This window comes from Apostichopus japonicus, chromosome 9, assembly GCF_037975245.1.
Source record: "Apostichopus japonicus isolate 1M-3 chromosome 9, ASM3797524v1, whole genome shotgun sequence".
Classification (NCBI taxonomy): domain Eukaryota; kingdom Metazoa; phylum Echinodermata; class Holothuroidea; order Aspidochirotida; family Stichopodidae; genus Apostichopus; species Apostichopus japonicus.
This window is the reverse complement of record NC_092569.1, coordinates 31,337,865-31,357,575: the sequence shown is the minus strand read 5'-3', so window position 1 is coordinate 31,357,575 and position 19,711 is coordinate 31,337,865. Positions and strand designations below refer to the sequence as shown.

General features: G+C 34.5%; 2 protein-coding genes across 2 annotated transcripts in view; one reads left to right on the top strand and one right to left on the bottom strand.

Moving 5' to 3' along the window:
* The window catches only part of LOC139973407 (uncharacterized), a 316,080-nt gene that overhangs the window by 161,916 nt on the left and 134,453 nt on the right, over positions 1-19,711 (bottom strand). The gene's annotated exons all lie outside the window — the stretch shown is intronic.
* On the top strand, positions 9,920-17,163 carry LOC139973720 (uncharacterized). Its single transcript, XM_071980567.1, has 7 exons — positions 9,920-10,179; positions 10,987-11,198; positions 12,265-12,474; positions 13,675-13,884; positions 14,130-14,429; positions 14,674-14,935; positions 16,212-17,163. The coding sequence occupies exons 1-7, from the start codon at positions 10,062-10,064 to the stop codon at positions 16,697-16,699; spliced, it is 1,800 nt and encodes a 599-aa protein (XP_071836668.1). The 5' UTR covers positions 9,920-10,061; the 3' UTR covers positions 16,700-17,163.

Genomic DNA, 19,711 nt, shown 5'->3' with positions numbered 1-19,711 from the left:
CCTTTGCTACCAGCAAGTAACCAACCAGATCAGCAACGCTGAGAAATTTGTTTTGAATGACAATATTTTTGAGCCGTTTATCCATTTGTTTGTGCAAAAAAGTAAGACAAAGCAGACACATCGGGTTTCATTTCCTTCCTCCCATCTCCTGTTTTGCTTGGAAACACTGTCACCAACATTTTGTATGCAATATGTCGTTATACTAATTACTAGGGATTAACTTTGCCCCATTGCAAAAACAAAGAACCAACAGTATATGCACTTCGCAGCGACGTAGCCAGGAATTTGAATGGGGGGGGGGGGGGGACACATTTAGCGATTGATATGGAATTTCAAAGTTGTAGGCACGACTATCTGAGCGGAGCGCCACCATCAGTTGGCGCGGAGCGTACAGGAAAATTTTGGTGTTACAAACCCCCCAGATGGCCGGATACAGCCCTTCCCGAATGTTCATTCTGGTTCCCTGGCCTCTTGCTAACTTGAGACACCTCATTCAATATCACTTTTAAACCCCCCCCCCCAAAAAAAAAAACTAACGAGTTAAAATAGTACGTAATTCAGTACTACATAATGCATTAAAATTAGCAAGGTACATGTACAGTAGTCTTACTTTTCAACTTCTGATACTTGTAGATACAAAGATAGTCCAGAAATGTATGATACAGCTGTAGCTAGTAAATGTTTAAGTTAGCCTAATAAGAGAAGGCGAGAGCTATCCGACGATTGCCATCTGATGCAAATTTCTCAAGTGTTTTCTCCACTGAAATATTATCTGCGTAAACGGGTTAAAAACAAAAACATGTTAAACAACTGACAAGATCGGATCCTAGTCTTTTTCGGCGGGTAGAGTGCTAAATGAAACGGCACGCGATAGAAATGACAGCATAGATGACAGAAGAATAGGTCACCTAATTTAGCCATATTCTTGCTACGTTCATTTCAATAGTTTTTCCTGTCTATAGACTCTTAAACTCGTCCAGCAAGCTTATCGATTTGAATTATGGGTGTTTTTAAAAAAAGGAAAACTTGGCCAAAAAAAATGTAGGCTACGCCCCTGATCTTATGAATCATTATCAGCAGATTTTGTTTCCTGTTTTAATTCTTTTACATGTTCTTTTTACATAATATATCAGAAAGACAAACATAGTACTCTTTTACAAGTTTTCCAGTATGATGATTCTTGTTTATTGTTCAATGTCTGGACTTTAATACATTTGACGAACTTAACTAATGGACAATATAAACTTTCATATTTTGTAATATAGCCAGATATGCAGTGGCCTTAAAACAAATATCGTTAAGCAGTGTATTTTCGCAGCATGCGCATCGCTATAGCTCATCTGAAATAATTCAGCTGAACTAGAATGTTTTTTTAGAAAATGTTTACGTTTGGTTTGCTGCCGTGGGAACGAATAAGGTCTCACGCCTAGCCTTCTCCTCGACCACTCGTCTCTCCTCTGCATTCTTGACTTGTTTTAAAGCCCCTGGAGCCTTTCTTGCTATAAATTAAAATAATATTTTAATGAAAAGAGAGGTTTGTAATCTGATATCAGTGTACATTTTTAAATGTCAAAACAAGCTCTTTGGATTCAATATCTAATATAAATGACAAAGATTTTTTTATTGTTTACAGTCAGTATGGATGTAATTTTTACAGATAATAAAAATTCAGTGAAAGCCCAACAAAACAGCTGACATGTTTATTCAATCAGATGTGAGGATACTCGATTCCGCACACAGGGTGTGACGTAGACATCATAAAACAAGGAAGTATTGTTCATATAGCATACCACTGACAAACTTCGACTGTTCCAAACTGTGTTAATTAGATATTTGTACATACATATTGATAGTGTAGAATAGATCATACCGTACATTTCACCGTATATAATATGTATTGTACTAGTTCATGCAAGTTATAAAGTGTTGGTTAGTAGTATCACTTCCTGTCCTTTCGATACTGCTTTAATTTTGCCTTCCAACCAAAAGCAAAGTAACTTAGCTAACATAATCACTCATAAAGGGTTCTTAAACATATGGATGATATCAACCAGAGCAAGTAAATCAGCATTCATACTCTTTTTATCGGTTTGGTAGAATTGACATCACAACTACGCACAATTACAAAACCTTTGATCATAAACCACACTGAACGTAATAAAATTAAAACGTAGCACGATACTCGTTTTAAAAACCAAATACATTAAGAGTTATTAAATTGCAATATCACTGCTGTCCTTGGAACTAGAGACACGATAGTAAATTAGTATACAATAGGTTTTATGCTATATTTATCGGAACAAGGACAATTCAACATTATGCAACTGAAGCTTACTGTATATATAGAGTGAAAGCTCAAGATGCGAATAGCTACAAATAATATTAAGTTAGATTGCGCATGACCACTAGCCTAATTAACACAGAGGCCAATGTACAGCATTTCCTCGTATGAGCTGTACCTATAATCCAAACCATATTTCAAATAAAATGATGGATTTAATGGACATCCATACCACTACTGCGGTCATTTCAGTAGGGAGTTGATCACCCCTAAATAGAGACTCTGTGCCATTTGTCATCTTGCACTTCATCGATTATATTTTCGCGTGACATTTCTACAGACCCGAAATTATGGAAACGCTTTTCAAAGTTTGTTTGACTGTTTTGACGATTTGCAACTCGTTTGGAACAGAAAGGGTAAGTCTTCCTATTATTTAATTTTTTTAAATATTTTACCACTGAATATCTACTGACTGTTTCGAAAATAATATAAGTTGTGTTGCTGAGCTAACTCTGTTTATATTAAATGATGTGACAAACTGAAGTAAAAACTTTTTCCATTAAATAGGAAAACATCGATAAAAGTACCTGATGAAGTTCAGTTTTAAAGGCCTTCAATTTAAAATACTTAGAATTTTTAACCTTGCGAAAGAACAACAGTGTTTCGACATATAACAACACGTCTTTAATTGAACCACACATACTGGAAAAAAAAAACTAAATTAGATCAATTGTTTTTTCTATGCCTAAATAAATTATTCTCTCATATTTGCTCACATGTAAAATACTAAGAAAGAGAGCTCATTCATATATAAATCTTAAACGAATTTTGTTACACACCAACTAATAAAAGTCAATCAAGTTGCGTGATATGGCCAGGAAAAAGTAATCTCTTTTCAAACTATGAGTATATTGCTCTCCACATATCCTTTACAGCACATCAGTGCACAAGGTTACCCTCTAATAGCCAAGCCCACCTTTCTGAGGTACATATCAACACGTTACAAAACTCCTTCATTTCATCAATTATTGAAAATTATTGAACTTAATCAACAAGTAGATTAATCAAGTTTATAAATTCATGTTCCATAATTTTGGCTACAAGCACAATAACTAACACTTTGAAATTCAATCATTTCAGCGATAACTACAAGCTAAACTATAAAATCCAGTTATTTCTAGATTCATAAGTGAAAATGTATCCTCTTGTTAAATATCCAGACATGGGATTCCCTATCGATACAGAGCGACAGTCGCTAATTTTTGTATGGTTATGTGTTTCTAATGTTTTTTGTTTATAATACAACGAATAACTTGATTCCCATTTGTTTAACGGCAACTTCCTTTGTCAGCTCTGTTATTTTGATATGATTTCCAAACAGGCTCGTTAGTGCTTGTATTCGTCGAAGTTATCATTATGAATCCATCAAAGCAACATCTGCGTTGACTAATCTAACAACAAAATATTTCTATATCATAATCCAATCAGAAAGATGCTTAAATTTACTTCAAATACAAATAGTCAACAGTTGGGTAACTACTGTAAACAAAACTATAATGATAAGGTATATCCTTTAAATAAGATATATAATTCAAAGGGTGGTAGGTCCGATTCAATTTTATCAAACTTGAAACAATGCTCAGTTTTAAACTTGATAATATTTCTGCAAACTATCATCCAAATGCGAAATTTGCAGCTTTAAATTTTCTCAGGGAGCACCTAAATGTTTACTTCCTTCACATGCTCATCGATATCACTTTAAAATTTATCATTATTTATGTAGCAATGTTGGAAAAACAGTCTGCAACAAGGCATTAAGATATTTTGAAATGCATTTTGAAAAAAACGTAAACATAAAGATCACTAATTTGGACATGTACATTTTCAAGGAAACAAGGTTGAATAACATTAATTTAAATTAAAACTAACTAGTAATTATAATAACGATACTCGGCTTAGTTAACTTGATAACAACAATTGTTTTAACCGCAGTTTTTATAGATCATGGATATAAGAGCAGAGAAAATGTAAGACATTTTCATTTATTTTATTTAAAATGATAAAGTTGTAAAGAATGTCTCCTATCGCATGCCTTTCTAAGTGACAGTTCAATACGATTGATATCATAAGTAGAGATCAAAGTTATTTCCTCTATGAAAATGTCAAAACGAGAAGTATAGTAACACTTAACTAGAGGTAACTCCTCTATACTCAGACTTAATGTCCTATAACGATACCAAGATAAGGGGAAACTTGAAAGAAAGTAAATGAGATTTTAGTAGTGAATGGAGTTAGTTGAGATATTTTGATATATCCTTACCTAAAAATAAAAAGTACAAAAAATGTGCACATCCCAAAATATGCTAATATTTCTCTCAAGTAATTAATGCAAAAAAAAACAACAAAATAAATTTATGTTTAACTCCCTTTCATGAACATTGCACTTTTTGAAATTTCTGTTTTAATTCTCGTGAGTTAGAATGAAACACCTATAAAGTGTTGTTTGTCGAATGTGTGAGACTTGTTTAACTGTTTAAAAATGATACTGTTTTTTTACGAACATGATCTTTGAGTTGTATAAACTAGAAGATTTAAAAGATTGAAAGTCGCTTTCCAATGCCATAGACGTTACTTAGACGTATAAGTTGTTTTATAAGATCTTATAAATTGCCATTTTGGTAACATCTGAACTACCTCTTCGAGTCATTCGAATAATGTAAAATAATCATTATTTTTGTAATTGTGACCGATGTGAAATCTGAGGGAAAATAATAGTTATTTGCATAAAATAATACTCAAAATAAAATCGTAGTAAGATGTTTCTTTAGTCTTTGAGTCCAGACAACTAGTCACGCAAAGAATTTTTCCAAAATTCTTAAATGCCTCATCAAATAAATCAATTTCACTGAAGAATTGTATGTTCTCATGCATTAAATCAGTTTGTTACATTGCAGTTTTTAATATAAGCTATATTCTGGAAGAAAAGCAAAAGGTAAATCCTCTATTTTATCCTATCATTAATATATAAATAAAAATAAAGGTCATATAACTAGCGGAATAACTTAGAGCAGAACTTAACCTGATGCTCATTCTGGTTGCTTGCCTTTAAATAATTATGCTTTTCAAGTTTCATTACAATGGTATGTTGATTAGGAATACCTTAATGCATGTTTTATTGTTTTGTCTTTAGTTTTTTTTTTGGTCTTTTTTTTACTTTAAATTCGGATAAATCTATAGAAGCAAAAAAAAACAACACAGAGTATAAATAAAAATATTTTCAACAAAACGTATATTAAATTTTTATTGAAAATCTTACTTTTGACATGATCCAATTCACCAACATTTTAATGACAATCCAGTGTGATGATTTTGTCTATATATGGATTATTACAGGTTAGGTCATTGTGTAAAGCAATTAAATATTTTTTGTGTTTATATATATATATATATATATATATATAAATAAATGTATATATATATATATATATATATATATATATATATATATATATAAATACAATTGTGAAAAAAACTATTAGGTGATACGTAAAATCTGGAAATACTTCAAAGAAAGAAAAGTTTTTCTCTAATTTATTTGTAAATTATCTAATCACAAATACCGTAATTTACATTGATTTTCACATAAGATACTCCATAAAGTCGTGACGATCATGTAAAGTTCATTGTATTTGACAAACTAGGTAACGTTTAATAGTCTCAATTTGAATACCGGAATTAAATATAAAACCTTCGCGAAGATATTCTCATGAATGGCCAGATTTCCTATAATGGGACCACTGAAAATGTACTCTAACTATAGCATGTATGTGGTGGGAGTAGTCACCGATCCCCACCCACACTCTCCCTATTCACTGTTCTCCATCCCTCCCTCCCACCGACTTGCACCTTCCTTTCATGATACCATGTGGCTGGTCGATGTAGTACAAAACTTAACGTTTCGTTTGTCGTTTTAAAGTAACAGATAACATAATTCAGTGTAGAAAAGGAAAGTCTCCCTATATTTAAGAAAACCCATACATGATAAACGTTTACAAATTAAACAATATCAAATCTATTACACTGTATTTAAATGTCTCTTTTCTAACACGTTGCAAAAACTAGAAAGCATTGTCATAACTCTACTCATGTATGGTTATAATTCGCTTGAAAAACTTTCGGTTTACTGATATGTTTAAAGATATCTAATTAAATTCCTCCATTTGATATTTTGTGGCTATCGTTCGAACGAGTAATGTATTCAAGAAAAATACGACTTGTGTCACTCAACTTACGGTGATAATAAACTACAATGGTTTATACAAATAGAACAGTAACGTCTCATAAAGTGTAAGTCATTGCTTCCTTAAAGCATTATCGACGATACAAAACTTTGGCTACATCCCAAAACAATCGCCTTTGACCGCGTTATTATCTTTGTAGAAATGATACCATGTTGTGTATTTTACCTTGTTGGCAACAGCAAATTACATTGTGTAATTATTTCGATTCTATTGATTTTATTTTCATGATTTAAGGTAAAAGTGGTTTGATATCCTTGTATCAAAGGATCATATTCTTCTGTAAACCGTAGAACGTTTTAAGGCTACATTGACAAGATGACCAGTGTGCAGATATCTATTTCCCTCTATATCACGTAGCTTTCTAGAATTAACGTTCAACAAGGATATCTTAAATTTTCTATTTCATAAAGGACTGGTGTATTGTATTATAGGTTTACTTTTAATGATGTGGATTTTTAAAGAAATTGACAAAACCATTAAGACAAAAATTCTCTTCAACTTATTGGTTGCTGTGATCTCACTACGTCACACCTTATAGCTTAAAATTAAATACTGATCCTTACAATCCGCTTCATGCTTCAGGCTTCTAATTAGTAAGATATAAAAGTCTATGGCTAAAAACTTACCTTACAAGTAAATACAACCTTTCACTTAGAGTTCATTTTGTTCATGTTTGCCTTTGTTCTTTCACGTTAGCTTACATATCATGTGCCAGAGTAGCTGTAAAACCGGGACAATTTCAACAATTTAAGTCTTCCCGGAAGAAAGTTGTAATATAAAGTTTAACTCTTTAAGTGTTTATTGATATTTGCAATATCGGCGGCATATCAGTATCGGTAAAAGTTAGCCTCATTGAAGATAACGGCAAACTAACATTTAACTTTTTTTCCCCACAAAAAGCCAGTTTCGATTAATAGCAAGTGGCCAATATGCCGAACAGCTGGTCAAACAAGCATGACGCAAGTTCTGAAAAATATTAACCGATCCAAACAGACCAGTCATGGACATTTACCGTTAAAAACTCATCAGTCTTTGTCGCGCATTAAAGAAAATGTCACCAGTCTGGCTGATGTATTATACAATTTTATATTCAGGATAGTAACTTAACGTATGTGAATATATGTTTATACCTACAATAGTAGCCTATCAGTCCTCCGCTGAGAATAAATGTTTTAACACATGGAAACCCCTCTTCTAAATCATTCCAAAAATTGTGTACATTGCAGAAGCTGCAAATAGTATCATGGATGCCGTTTGTGAAAACATCAATGACTGATGAAAAGATTGTATTTTGAAAATCAAGTTTGCGTATCACATTTTGTTGCCGATTGGTTTACGAAATATTTCAAACACGAAGCACTTGCTGATTTTGGCTACACTTAGTTGTTAGTATAGCCGGCTGATGGAAGTAAATAAGTGTCTACAGAAATTAGACAATGTGTAAAAGTAAGCTGGCTTGAGGATTCGATCCTAGCATGATCTTCTTCAAAGGCTAAATGACAAGTAACAGTAACAGAAGCGACAAAAACGCACACGAAAATAGACAATCAAAGAATATGTTTTCGTTTTCGTTCTGATAAACGCATGAACTTACCTTATAAGTAAAATGACCCTTTCAAATCTTAGAGTTTCGTTGTGCACGGTAAGTATCAAGACACGGTAATCTTAGAACAGCTAGGACGATTTAAATGATCCCTAAGTGTTATTAAGGACTGATAAACACAAATGCGTTACAACATTTGTCTGTAATCTTCTTACGTCAAAATATAACTTGAACAAAGAACATCTGTCTGCATTAAGCAACAAAGCCGTCTAAGGAAGCAGTCAGCTATTGCCTTTGTTCTTTACGTGAACTTACGTATCATGTACCAGGATAGCTGTTACACCGGAAAAATGCCATTAATCTAAAGCTTCCAGGAAGAGAGTTGTATCCTGTAAGTGATCATTGACCTGTAAATCAGCTATGGAATGTAGACAAAGATAAAACATCAATACAAGTGGTGATCTGGAGAATTTACCAAAGTTTATATCGACTTAACTTGTTTTAACCTCACATGTTTTGAACCAGTTTGCGAATTGTTCTTTCTTTCCCTCGAACTGTTTTTATACATTTAATCTGATCCTGCTTAATGTTGACTGCATCAATCTGTATGTCTTGTAATGTATTCATTAAAAGTATTTTATTACACAGGGAATCGTCGGTGCCGACAGAAGATCTTCAGGTAGGTGTAGTTGTTATGTTATATGATTGACCTTATGATAAGAAGTAACCTCAGTGAGCTATATCACTTATGTATTATAAATGTTAACACCTCAGTTGACCAACTTGAATGGCTGGAAATGTTGGTTCTTTAGTGGTCACTCTAAACGTTTTTTTTTTTTTCAATCATGTCACCATTTCCGAACATCTATTATGAAATTGATTTCCTCTGAGTCGTATATTTTTGATCTTTACATGTCCAACGTGCTACATCGATATTTTTTCATGTACGTTAAATGTAATTTGACTGTTTTCATTAGTCTTTAACTACTGATAACTACGAAAACATTTGATTCAAATGGTCTTTGAATTTTATGTTAACGTAATTGTTTCAAAAATGTTACATCTGAGAATCCAACCACGATTACCTTATTAAATTTAATATTAGTCGCGATATCTTCCTCTATACGGTAGTTGAGTAATAATTGGCATAAAGGCTAATCTATTATCTTAACTCTCATAGTAACAAAGCCATGTTTATTACAATTGGCTCAGAATGCTATTTTCGTTAACTGAAATGATTTTTCAATCGCGTTAAAATGTTTACTTTGTTTTACCTTTCATCCAGGTTTTACATACTTTGTTTTTCAACAACCTGAGTATCCGAGAGATTGCAGAGAAGTATCGAATGCATGTTCTTCTACCCACAATACATCTGGAGTGTACCTTATTAAACCAGATGGCTACTCGGAACCGTTTGAGGCTTACTGTTATAATGATCTTGATACTGGTGGATGGACGGTATGCCATAGTTGATAACTTGATGTCCCCTGTTCAACTTTAACCAGTTTTGAACAAATTTACTTCAATTTTTCAATTTTTTCAACTTGAATCTTTTTATTGAAGCAAAATTTGAATCAATTATTTTTATACATTTTGAAATTAAGTCCAGTGTAGTTCATCTTCCAAGAAAAACTGTAAACCTTTAGCCTACACTACAAATTGAAGTTATATATATAATTTCTATTTTCTGTTAGAAATGTTGGCAACAAATCACATTGCGGTAGGGAACGAATAATTAATATTTAATAACGTCCTAGTTAACGCTTAACTTCTTTGGTATTCGTCGTAGGTATTACAGCGCCGAAGATCAGATTCCGTCAATTTCAACAGAAGTTGGAAAGATTTCAGAAATGGCTTTGGCTTTCTAGGGAGTGAGTTTTGGATTGGAAATGAGAAAATTGCCTTCTTAACAAATCAAAAGCTGTACCAACTGCGAATGGATTTTGAGAACGTTGCTGGAGAAACTTACTATGTAACATACGACGAGTTTCGTATCTCAGATGAATGGGGGGATTATCATATATCTAGTTTAGGTACATTCGAAATATCAGATGGTAAGTGTCTTTTACATTCTTATTAAACATAAAGCCAAAATAACTCGTATTTGTTTATTAAATGTCGAAAGTAAACGTGCATAAACTGAAAGGTTTATTCTGATATCGAATTGATCATTTGGAAGTAAAATTGACATGTCAAAATTGTTCTTAGCTTGAATAAACTGCTGCAATACATATAGTACGAGTATACATAGAGTATACCAGCGAGTACAACGGTGCTACAATACATATAGTAGCGGTTACAACATGATATGATATATATGATATGTTGAAATATTAATATTTCATTATTATCTATACTAGATTTCGAAATGGCCTCCATTAGCTGAATTGTAATTACGCACTTTCTACATTACTGCTTCGTACTCAACACTAAACTTGGTTCTGAACAAAGAATCGTATCAAACATGTGTACAACAGAATGTTCACACTTTAACAGGTCCGTCTCCCAGTTTGATCAAAACAACCAACGTTGTAATTAATAATCATTGTTGTCAAAAAGTAGTATAGTAACTCCGCGGAAACTCGGAAACAGGAGTAAGCTATGACTATATGGTTTTAGACCAGTTTTGCAACAGATTACGGAGTATCATCTCGTAATGTTGAATAAATATTAACATTAACATAAAATATAAATTGTTCTGTAAATATTCAAACTGTTTCTGAATGTGTGTTTTTTCCTTTAACCTTCAGATAAGAATGACATGAGAAGGCAGAATGACAAACCTGTTCTTTCTCACGTCATATTCTTCGTTTCTCTATCAGGTTCATATTATTTACATTTTATTATTCCCTTTACTCTAGGAATAATCGCCGGATGGTGTCCGGCTAATGAGATATTTAGCAATGAGACCTGTGAGAGGACTTGCGATGACCCTGACACATGCATCTCGCCTACATCTCGCACAGAAACAGAGCAATGCGTTTGTGTCGAGGATTATCTGAGACATCAAGAACAATGCATCCCTCTGAACCAATGCAACTGCTTCGTTGCTGACAAAGGAGGTGTATTAAGGGTCAGTACGGCTCTTTCGGGTCATTTTAAATGCTTTCCTCTTCATTAATTGTTTGATAGCTATCTTTTTTTTATGGTGAATCCGTGGGCCTGCTTCATCCGAATTGACTTTAAAGACCATATTAACATTTCCTAAAGGCTCATACCCTTACCTAGATCAATCGAAAGGAAGTTTATATTGGCCACCCACCGTTGAAACCCTGTACCTTTCACTGTGACAACCGCAAATCCATCATGATTATGTTTACCCGCTGAATATCTTAAATTAGGAAGGCGAATTTTACGTCATTTCAAGATGTACACGTAGATCAACCTGAAGGAACAACCAGATTATAGAGGCGAGTTAACAGTGTAGTGATCACGCAACCTGTGATGAGAGGAACGGTGTCTCTAAATGTTACTGCAATCAAAACTACTACGAAGGGGACGGAGTGACGTGCACCCACAACTGCTTCGTTGATGCCAAAAGAAGTGTATAAAGGGTCATTGTAGTTCTTTCAGGCCATTTTAAATGCTTTGCTCATAATTCTTTGTCCATATAATTTGGGACAAGCCTTTTACTATTTAAACGTGTCAAGTATCGCATTACTTTTACAGATAACCGTGTGGCGAGAACATCGCAGTTATCCATTGATTCCATTTCATTCGAACAGGCCAGGCAAAACTGTCAGTCAAAGAATGAATTATGTTTAGTCGGATTCATAGTATTCCTTTCTACTGGTGTGCATTCCCTTATAAACCTTAAACAAAATTATTAGATACATCTTACCAAAATCATGCGTTTCAAACGTATTGTAACTTGAGTTTTCAGTTTCAACAAACCTTTTCAGGAAGGCAACATTTGGCAGCTACTTTTAAAGAAAAAGTATGGCAAATACCTAGGCCCCCAACATCAGAGTTGACTGCAAAGACCTCATTAAACTATCTTAAAATTTGATACCCTTTGCAAGAAAAGGAAATTTGCATTGGCCAGCCATTCTTGCAATTCTGTACATTTAACTGTTACAACCGCAAATCCATCATTGATTTATTATTACTATTTTATCCCGCTAAATTTCTTAAATTAGGAAGGCGAGTTTTACGTCAATTCAAGATGTACACAAAGATCAACTTGTAGGAACAACCAGATCATGGAGGCGAGCTATCAGTGTAGTGATCACGCAACATGTGATGAGAGGAGCGGTGTCCGTAAATGTTTTTGCAATCAAAACTACCAAGGAGATGGAGTGACGTGCACCCACAACTGCTTTGTTGCTGCCAAAGGAAGTGTATTAAGGGTGAGTACGATTCTTGTAGGGTATTTTAAATGTTTTGCATATAATTAATTTAGATCTAGCCAAACTGCATATCATGGAAACCCATCATTTGATACACGGAGAACGATGAACGTTACCAAATTTATTTAAAACGCTCATGACCATATATTAAGGTTAATCCAGTGCGTCATCAAAAGTCGTTAAAAATGTAACAAATTAACATGTATTTACTATCTTTGGTATATGTCATTTAACATTTAAACAGTTTAAAGACCGCATTAACATATCCTAAAGGTTCATACCCTTACCTAGATCAATCGAAAGGAAGTTTACATTGGCCACCCACCGTTGAAACCCTGTACCTTGCACTGTGACAACCGCAAATCCATCATGATTATTTTTATCCGCTGAATATCTTAAATTAGGAAGGCGAATTTTACGTCAATTCAAGATGTACACGTAGATCACTTGTAGGAACAACCAGATTATAGAGGCGAGTTAACAGTGTAGTGATCACGCAACCTGTGATGAGAGGAACGGTGTCTCTAAATGTTACTGCAATCAAAACTACTACGAAGGGGACGGAGTGACGTGCACCCACAACTGCTTCGTTGATGCCAAAAGAAGTGTATTAAGGGTCATTGTAGTTCTTTCAGGCCATTTTAAATGCTTTGCTCATAATTCTTTGTCCATATAATTTGAGACAAACCTTTTACTATTTAAACGTGTCAAATATCGCATTACTTTTAAAGATAACCGTGTGGCGAGAGCATCGCGGTTTTCCATTGATTCCATTTCATTCGAACAGGCCAGGCAAAACTTTCAGTCAAAGGATGAATTATATTTAGTCGGATTCATAGTATCCCTTCTACGGGTGTACATTTCCTTATAAACCTTAAACAAAATTATAAGATACATCTTACCAAAATCGTGCGTTTCAAACGTATTGTAACTTGAGTTTTCAGTTTCAACAAACCTTTTCAGGAAGGCAACATTTGGCAGCTACTTTTAAAGAAAAAGTATGGCAAATACCTAGGCCCCCAACATCAGAGTTGACTGCAAAGACCTCATTAAACTATCTTAAAATTTGATACCCTTTGCAAGAAAAGGAAATTTGCATTGGCCAGCCATTCTTGCAATTCTGTACATTTAACTGTTACAACCGCAAATCCATCATTGATTTATTATTACTATTTTATCCCGCTAAATTTCTTAAATTAGGAAGGCGAGTTTTACGTCAATTCAAGATGTACACAAAGATCAACTTGTAGGAACAACCAGATCATGGAGGCGAGCTATCAGTGTAGTGATCACGCAACATGTGATGAGAGGAGCGGTGTCCGTAAATGTTTTTGCAATCAAAACTACCAAGGAGATGGAGTGACGTGCACCCACAACTGCTTTGTTGCTGCCAAAGGAAGTGTATTAAGGGTGAGTACGATTTTTGTAGGGTATTTTAAATGCTTTGCATATAATTAATTTAGACCTAGCCAAATTGCATATCATGGCAACCCATCATTTGATACACTGAGAACGATGAACGTAACCAAATTTATTTAAAACGCTCATGACCATATCCAGTTAATCCAGTGAGTCATCAAAAGTAGATAAAAATGTAACAAATTAACATGTATTTACTATCTTTGGTATATGTCATTTAACATTTATCTTTCCAGGGAGGTGAATCATACATTAGTGCTGACTGTTCCTCACGAATAACTTGCAACAGCAACGTACTTACAAGTGAGAGGTACAGGTGTAGTGCAGATGCAACCTGCAAGGCGCGGAATGGTATCCGTAGATGTTACTGTAACGAATGGTTTGGAGGTGATGGTCGTACATGTACCCGCAGTGGACCGAGAGATTGTTATGATCTTTACACAGCGGGTAGAAGAAATAACAGAAAATATACCATTTATCCCGCTGGAAGCTCCGGGTTTGAAGTTTTTTGTAAAATGTCTAGTGGGGGATGGACAGTAAGTTTTAGCCATTGACAAGCAATATCTTTCCCATGTTAAACTTGTGTTTTCTTATATGACAGGACTTCGTTCACTAACATTTGAAGTAAATCATTCAATGACTTAATTAAATTGATCCATCTTCCTTTCAGTTTAAAATAAATCGGATTATTGACCTTCACCAATGAATTTCTCTTACTTATTGTAGTACAATGAGATATTTACGTACTTGCCATCTAAAACTAATTGATTCTCTTTGTAGATTTTGCAACGACGTACAAGTAGATCCGTCAGCTTTTATCGAAGCTGGAATGAGTACAAAAACGGGTTTGGAAGTCCCACAGGAAATCATTGGATTGGCAACGATAAAATATACAAATTGACAAACCAAAAATCCTACCAACTTCTAATAGAAAAGACAAACAGGGAAGGATTTACATACCAGAGCCGTTATTCAACTTTCAGAATCAGTAACGAGAGAGACAAATACCGACTGACATTGGGTGGCTACAATGGAAATGCTGGTATGTATTGTGCTAAATGTCAATCATACGCAGACTTGTAGCTATTGCGTAATCTGATTCTAGCATAACTACCTGTAGTCGTTATCACACTATAGGATTTGTTCACGTACATATACTCAGGTCATGTTATAAATCAAGTGTAGAGACTAATGTAGAACTATAAACTATACCTCGTGCTTAGAGTCTCGAAAACAAAGTTCATTGTATATTTGCTTTACACTTTAGCACGTGTATGCATAGTGATATATTGTAACATTCATGTTCTATAGTAGCAACCAAGTTCATATATAGCCCTGCGTCTAATTTCTTGTATTTTTATTCAGACTTGTCGATCTTAGAAGCATAAAGAAGCATAAAGCATAACTAGCCTAGAAACCTTAGAACTGCTGCAAAATACAGCTAACTTTATAATTAAAAGAAGTGATAAAATTAATTTTATTAAATATAACTTTAACGTTTCCAAAAGAGAAGAAATTGAAGGTTCATTTGACCATACAATGTTCTTCCATGGAATTGGTTAAGATGCTAATAGTATTACCAAAAAAAAAATAACATCAACAAAAGTATGAAAGAATTTGAACATTATGTTGAGAGAACAGTCGAGACGAGGTGTATGTGTTTCTTTCCCAAAGAGCATTACCTGCCTTAGTTCTTATCTTTATGAATGTATAATCAGATAATAGGTAAAACTCATTATTTTGTCAGTATCAAATGGAAGTAAAAACGTCAGATGAAAGATAAGACGTTTCACGAGAGGAGACGATGAAACGATGAAAATTCACTTCTTATCCGAAAACCCTTTCATGTTGAAGAAAGTCAAACCTTTAACTTGTAAATTGGCCAAAAATGAGCTCTTAAAAGAATGCTGCTTTCACTCGTATCTTGAAATCGCTTCACTACATAATATTTGTCGCAGCTTTGAGGTATGAACTATTACTTTTAATAGTGATCAAAAGACATATATTTTGATAGAAAACGATTATATGAACCAAGGTCCCAAGACGTGTTGTCAGAAGTGAAACCTCCCCGGCGATAACTGGAACTTTGATTACTATCTTCAAATTTTGTAAAATCTCAAAAGAAAGAACTCTTATATTAAAGCTCAAAATATTACATACGCCTAAACTTTAACTAACACAGCAACATAAGCACTGACAACTGATAATTATAGCAAACGAACTGAAAGTTATTTAATAAGATATAGTGTATACATGAATAAAAACTTCACATATAGCAAGAATATACATTTCCTAATTATTCGCTAATTTCCTTCCAGGTAACAATGCTATGGAAGCAAATTCAGGACATCGATTTAGTACGCACGATCAAGACAACGGTAGATCGAGTACCTTCTACTGTGCAGAAAAACACCGAGGTGGCTGGTGGTATCCAGACGATAGTAGCACGGGCTCTACCAGCAACTGCTACTCATTCAGCGACCGCGTAGCTACAGGAGACTACGAGTACTCTAGCTGTTTTTGTTATTATCATGATTGTTATTATTGTTCTTATTTTCATTGTGATTGTTATTCTTGTGCTGATGATCATTACAAATGTTATAATTGCGAAGGCTGTAGTGGTTACTATCCTTGTAGATACTGCCAAAACAAAAATCCGGTTTATGAGACAACTTTCTATTCCTGCGGCTACTCCAATCTGAATGGGGAATACTCGTCCAACGATTACCGCGGTATCTTCTGGAAGAATCTTCACGGTTCTGATTGCGGAATAACAACAACAACAATGGAAATAAAGCCACGTTAATAATCAAAGTAGTGGATTTGAAGTCTTCAAGGTAACAAGGACAGGAAACGGTTGGCGATATAATAACATATATTAAACAAAGAAGTACATATCGAAGCTATAGTGGAAGTTTGCGTATTTGAAAGATCGAATTGAAGGAAAGAGACACTAATAAGCCTTCCAAGGCAATACTATATGATGGGCAAAATACAAAACAACGGTGAACCATTTTACCAGTGGGACAGCCAGCACAGAGAACTCGATGGCATTTGATCTTTTTTCAAATAGTTTTCGATAATTGAATTGGATTCCAAACTTGTCTTTTAAAATGTTATCAGTAATAATGGCACTGAGAATACTATGAAATTATGCAATGAAATATATTAAAAAAATACGTCAGTAGCTGACTAGTCATGTTCAAATCCAAATGTTGCGATTATATTGAATAAAAGTTAGTGGCAATGTAATGACATCGCTTAACTAGCAACGACATCTTATACGTTTTGATGTATTTTCTGGGTTGTTTATGTATTATCTTTGAGAGATCAGTTCTACTGCCAGAGTAAAACGCATTGGTTTATGCAAACAGAACACAATCATCTGAAATCACCATAATATGCGCCCTCCTTATTCCTGAATCAATATCCTAAAATTGACACAATTAGATAATACATTTGCTTTCGATAATACACACGAATTTGATCATATATAACCAGTCTTCTGGACGACTCCTTTAATTAGATATTTTCCAAATGTAAATATTCAACCAGACTTAATAACTTACCATTGATCTGCATATATTTCTTACTCCCTCACTCATCTCCATGTATGAATGATGTGGTATTTATTCATTTGGTCATCTGCTTGGTTGTCCCGAATATAGAAACTATCGTTCTCCAAATTCCTTGTTTTGCGATAAACACCTGATCATCCCCAACCCCAGCATGAAATTAAAACTGTACTGCTGTGTTTAAAATAAAACAAGTTTGAGTAATATTCCGACATGAATCCCCTTGAGTCCTACAAATTCAAAGGAAAGTGTCATTTTCAAGAATAACTTAGAAATTGAGGGCATAGGTGGGGAGGGGGGGGGGGGGGGCATGGCATGACAGTGGCCTTTGTATTCCGACTCCACATCCCTGGCATTCACCAACAGATAATGGAGTCTTGTTGATTATTTAAAGAACTAGCGTTTTGTTCGTTAAGATGACAACAATGACAAACACAAAGCAAACCGTTACTTCTTAATTTTACGGATGTTCGCTACGTCATTGCCTGTCTTCGGGATTAAATAGTATGTTCAGTGACTACGGCAATCAGATCAGTTGTAGTGACTACGCCAAAGGTTACTCGTTGTATGCATTTGATATGACACCTGACCTAGCTAGCGGACGCCACTTTAATCTCAAAAAAAAAAAACGTATTGTGCGCCTTGAAATGCAATTTGAGTACGCCCTGACCAGAGTGCGGGTGTGTTTGTATACGCTGAATATGACGTTGTGGTAGTAGTGGTTAAACCCGCAACGTTTTGATAGACATTTAACGCTTCACTGGAACCATCATCAATACAAAACAATTAAATAAAAGGAGAACCTGAAAGTAATCGGGTGGCAATTTTCGTTAGAGTTGAGCAAATATTATTCCATTTACTCATTTGGACGTCTTATTTCTGGCATTTCAAAGTGTCAGAATCCTTTTAATTAGGAGTGTGCGTGGTCATCAGGATTCAAATACATCGTAAGCTAAGATGACGGTAGCTCTCATGAGGCAATTACGTATATTGTCCTTTTCATAGTCGATACATTTTTTCTTTATTGTTAAGGTGGTATTTGAAAAACAAAAAATCATTTCTCTAAATAAATCCGAAGTTACGACTATACGCCCGAGAGGATTGTGCATTGCTATTGAGAATACCAGCCATCTGGTATAGAGCTGTCTGTGGCCCTCTCTAAAATCCTTTGTTGAAGGTCTCCTGTCGGAATTGGAGACAATCTTGACCCATCTTACAAAAAGTTGATGATTTTAGACGATATCATGACGTCACATGGGAACGATCAACGCACAAATGATTGGTTTTCCAAAAGAAACTCAGCATGAAAATATGATGTTAATAGAAAGATAATCATATGAAATATTTCCATGAGCTATATCACAATTTTTATTTAACTGGCAAAGGAAACAAGTAATATCACACATTACATCGTGTTATTTAAAAGCCCTAGAGACAAAATCCAAGTCTCAAATTTGGCAAAAAGGATGCATCCAGAGCAAGTCAAAAGTATGCAGGAAGCGCTTGCAGATGCTACCTAGGAACCATACGGATATAAATATTCATCGATCTAAAGCCTTATACGCCCACGGATTTTCATCTTCGTACAAAAACTTTCCACATGAGACCCAGTATGCCTACGTACCCAAGTGATCGAAGCAAAACAAAACATGATAAAACTTAGACCCATAGTTCTAAAACTTTCGCCACCGTAGCACCAGCAACACGTCGCTTTAGAACCATGCCCGTGAAATGGTTTGTTTTATCAAAATGTTCCCCCAAAAGGCGAAAGGTTTTCCTACTACACGAGGACACCAAATTAATTACCAATGTATGTGAATGCGCCGCCAATGTGGTAAAAAGGTCAATTTACCGTTACCTTGCGTCCAGAAAGTCGAAACTGTCATGGTACAAGAAACATCTAAGGGATTTTGCCATTAAACGCCTATCCAATAAAAAGCGCAAGGATGTATTAATATAGACAGGATGTTTTTTTTTTTTTATTTTGATATCAAATAGTAAATCCTACTCATCACTGTACAACATTATCAATATATGTACATAGGTGGCGTAAACGACACTCGAAAATGATAAGATCTTTTTTAACTTCCATTTGATTGAAAATAGACAATTTCACATCAATATTCATTTAATAGCCTGGTTTTCAATAACAATAATGGCTAGGAACTGCATAGGCTTCTATATAACCGAAATAAATACATAAAAGAAATGGGAGAAAAAGATGAAGAATACGAGAGAAAGTT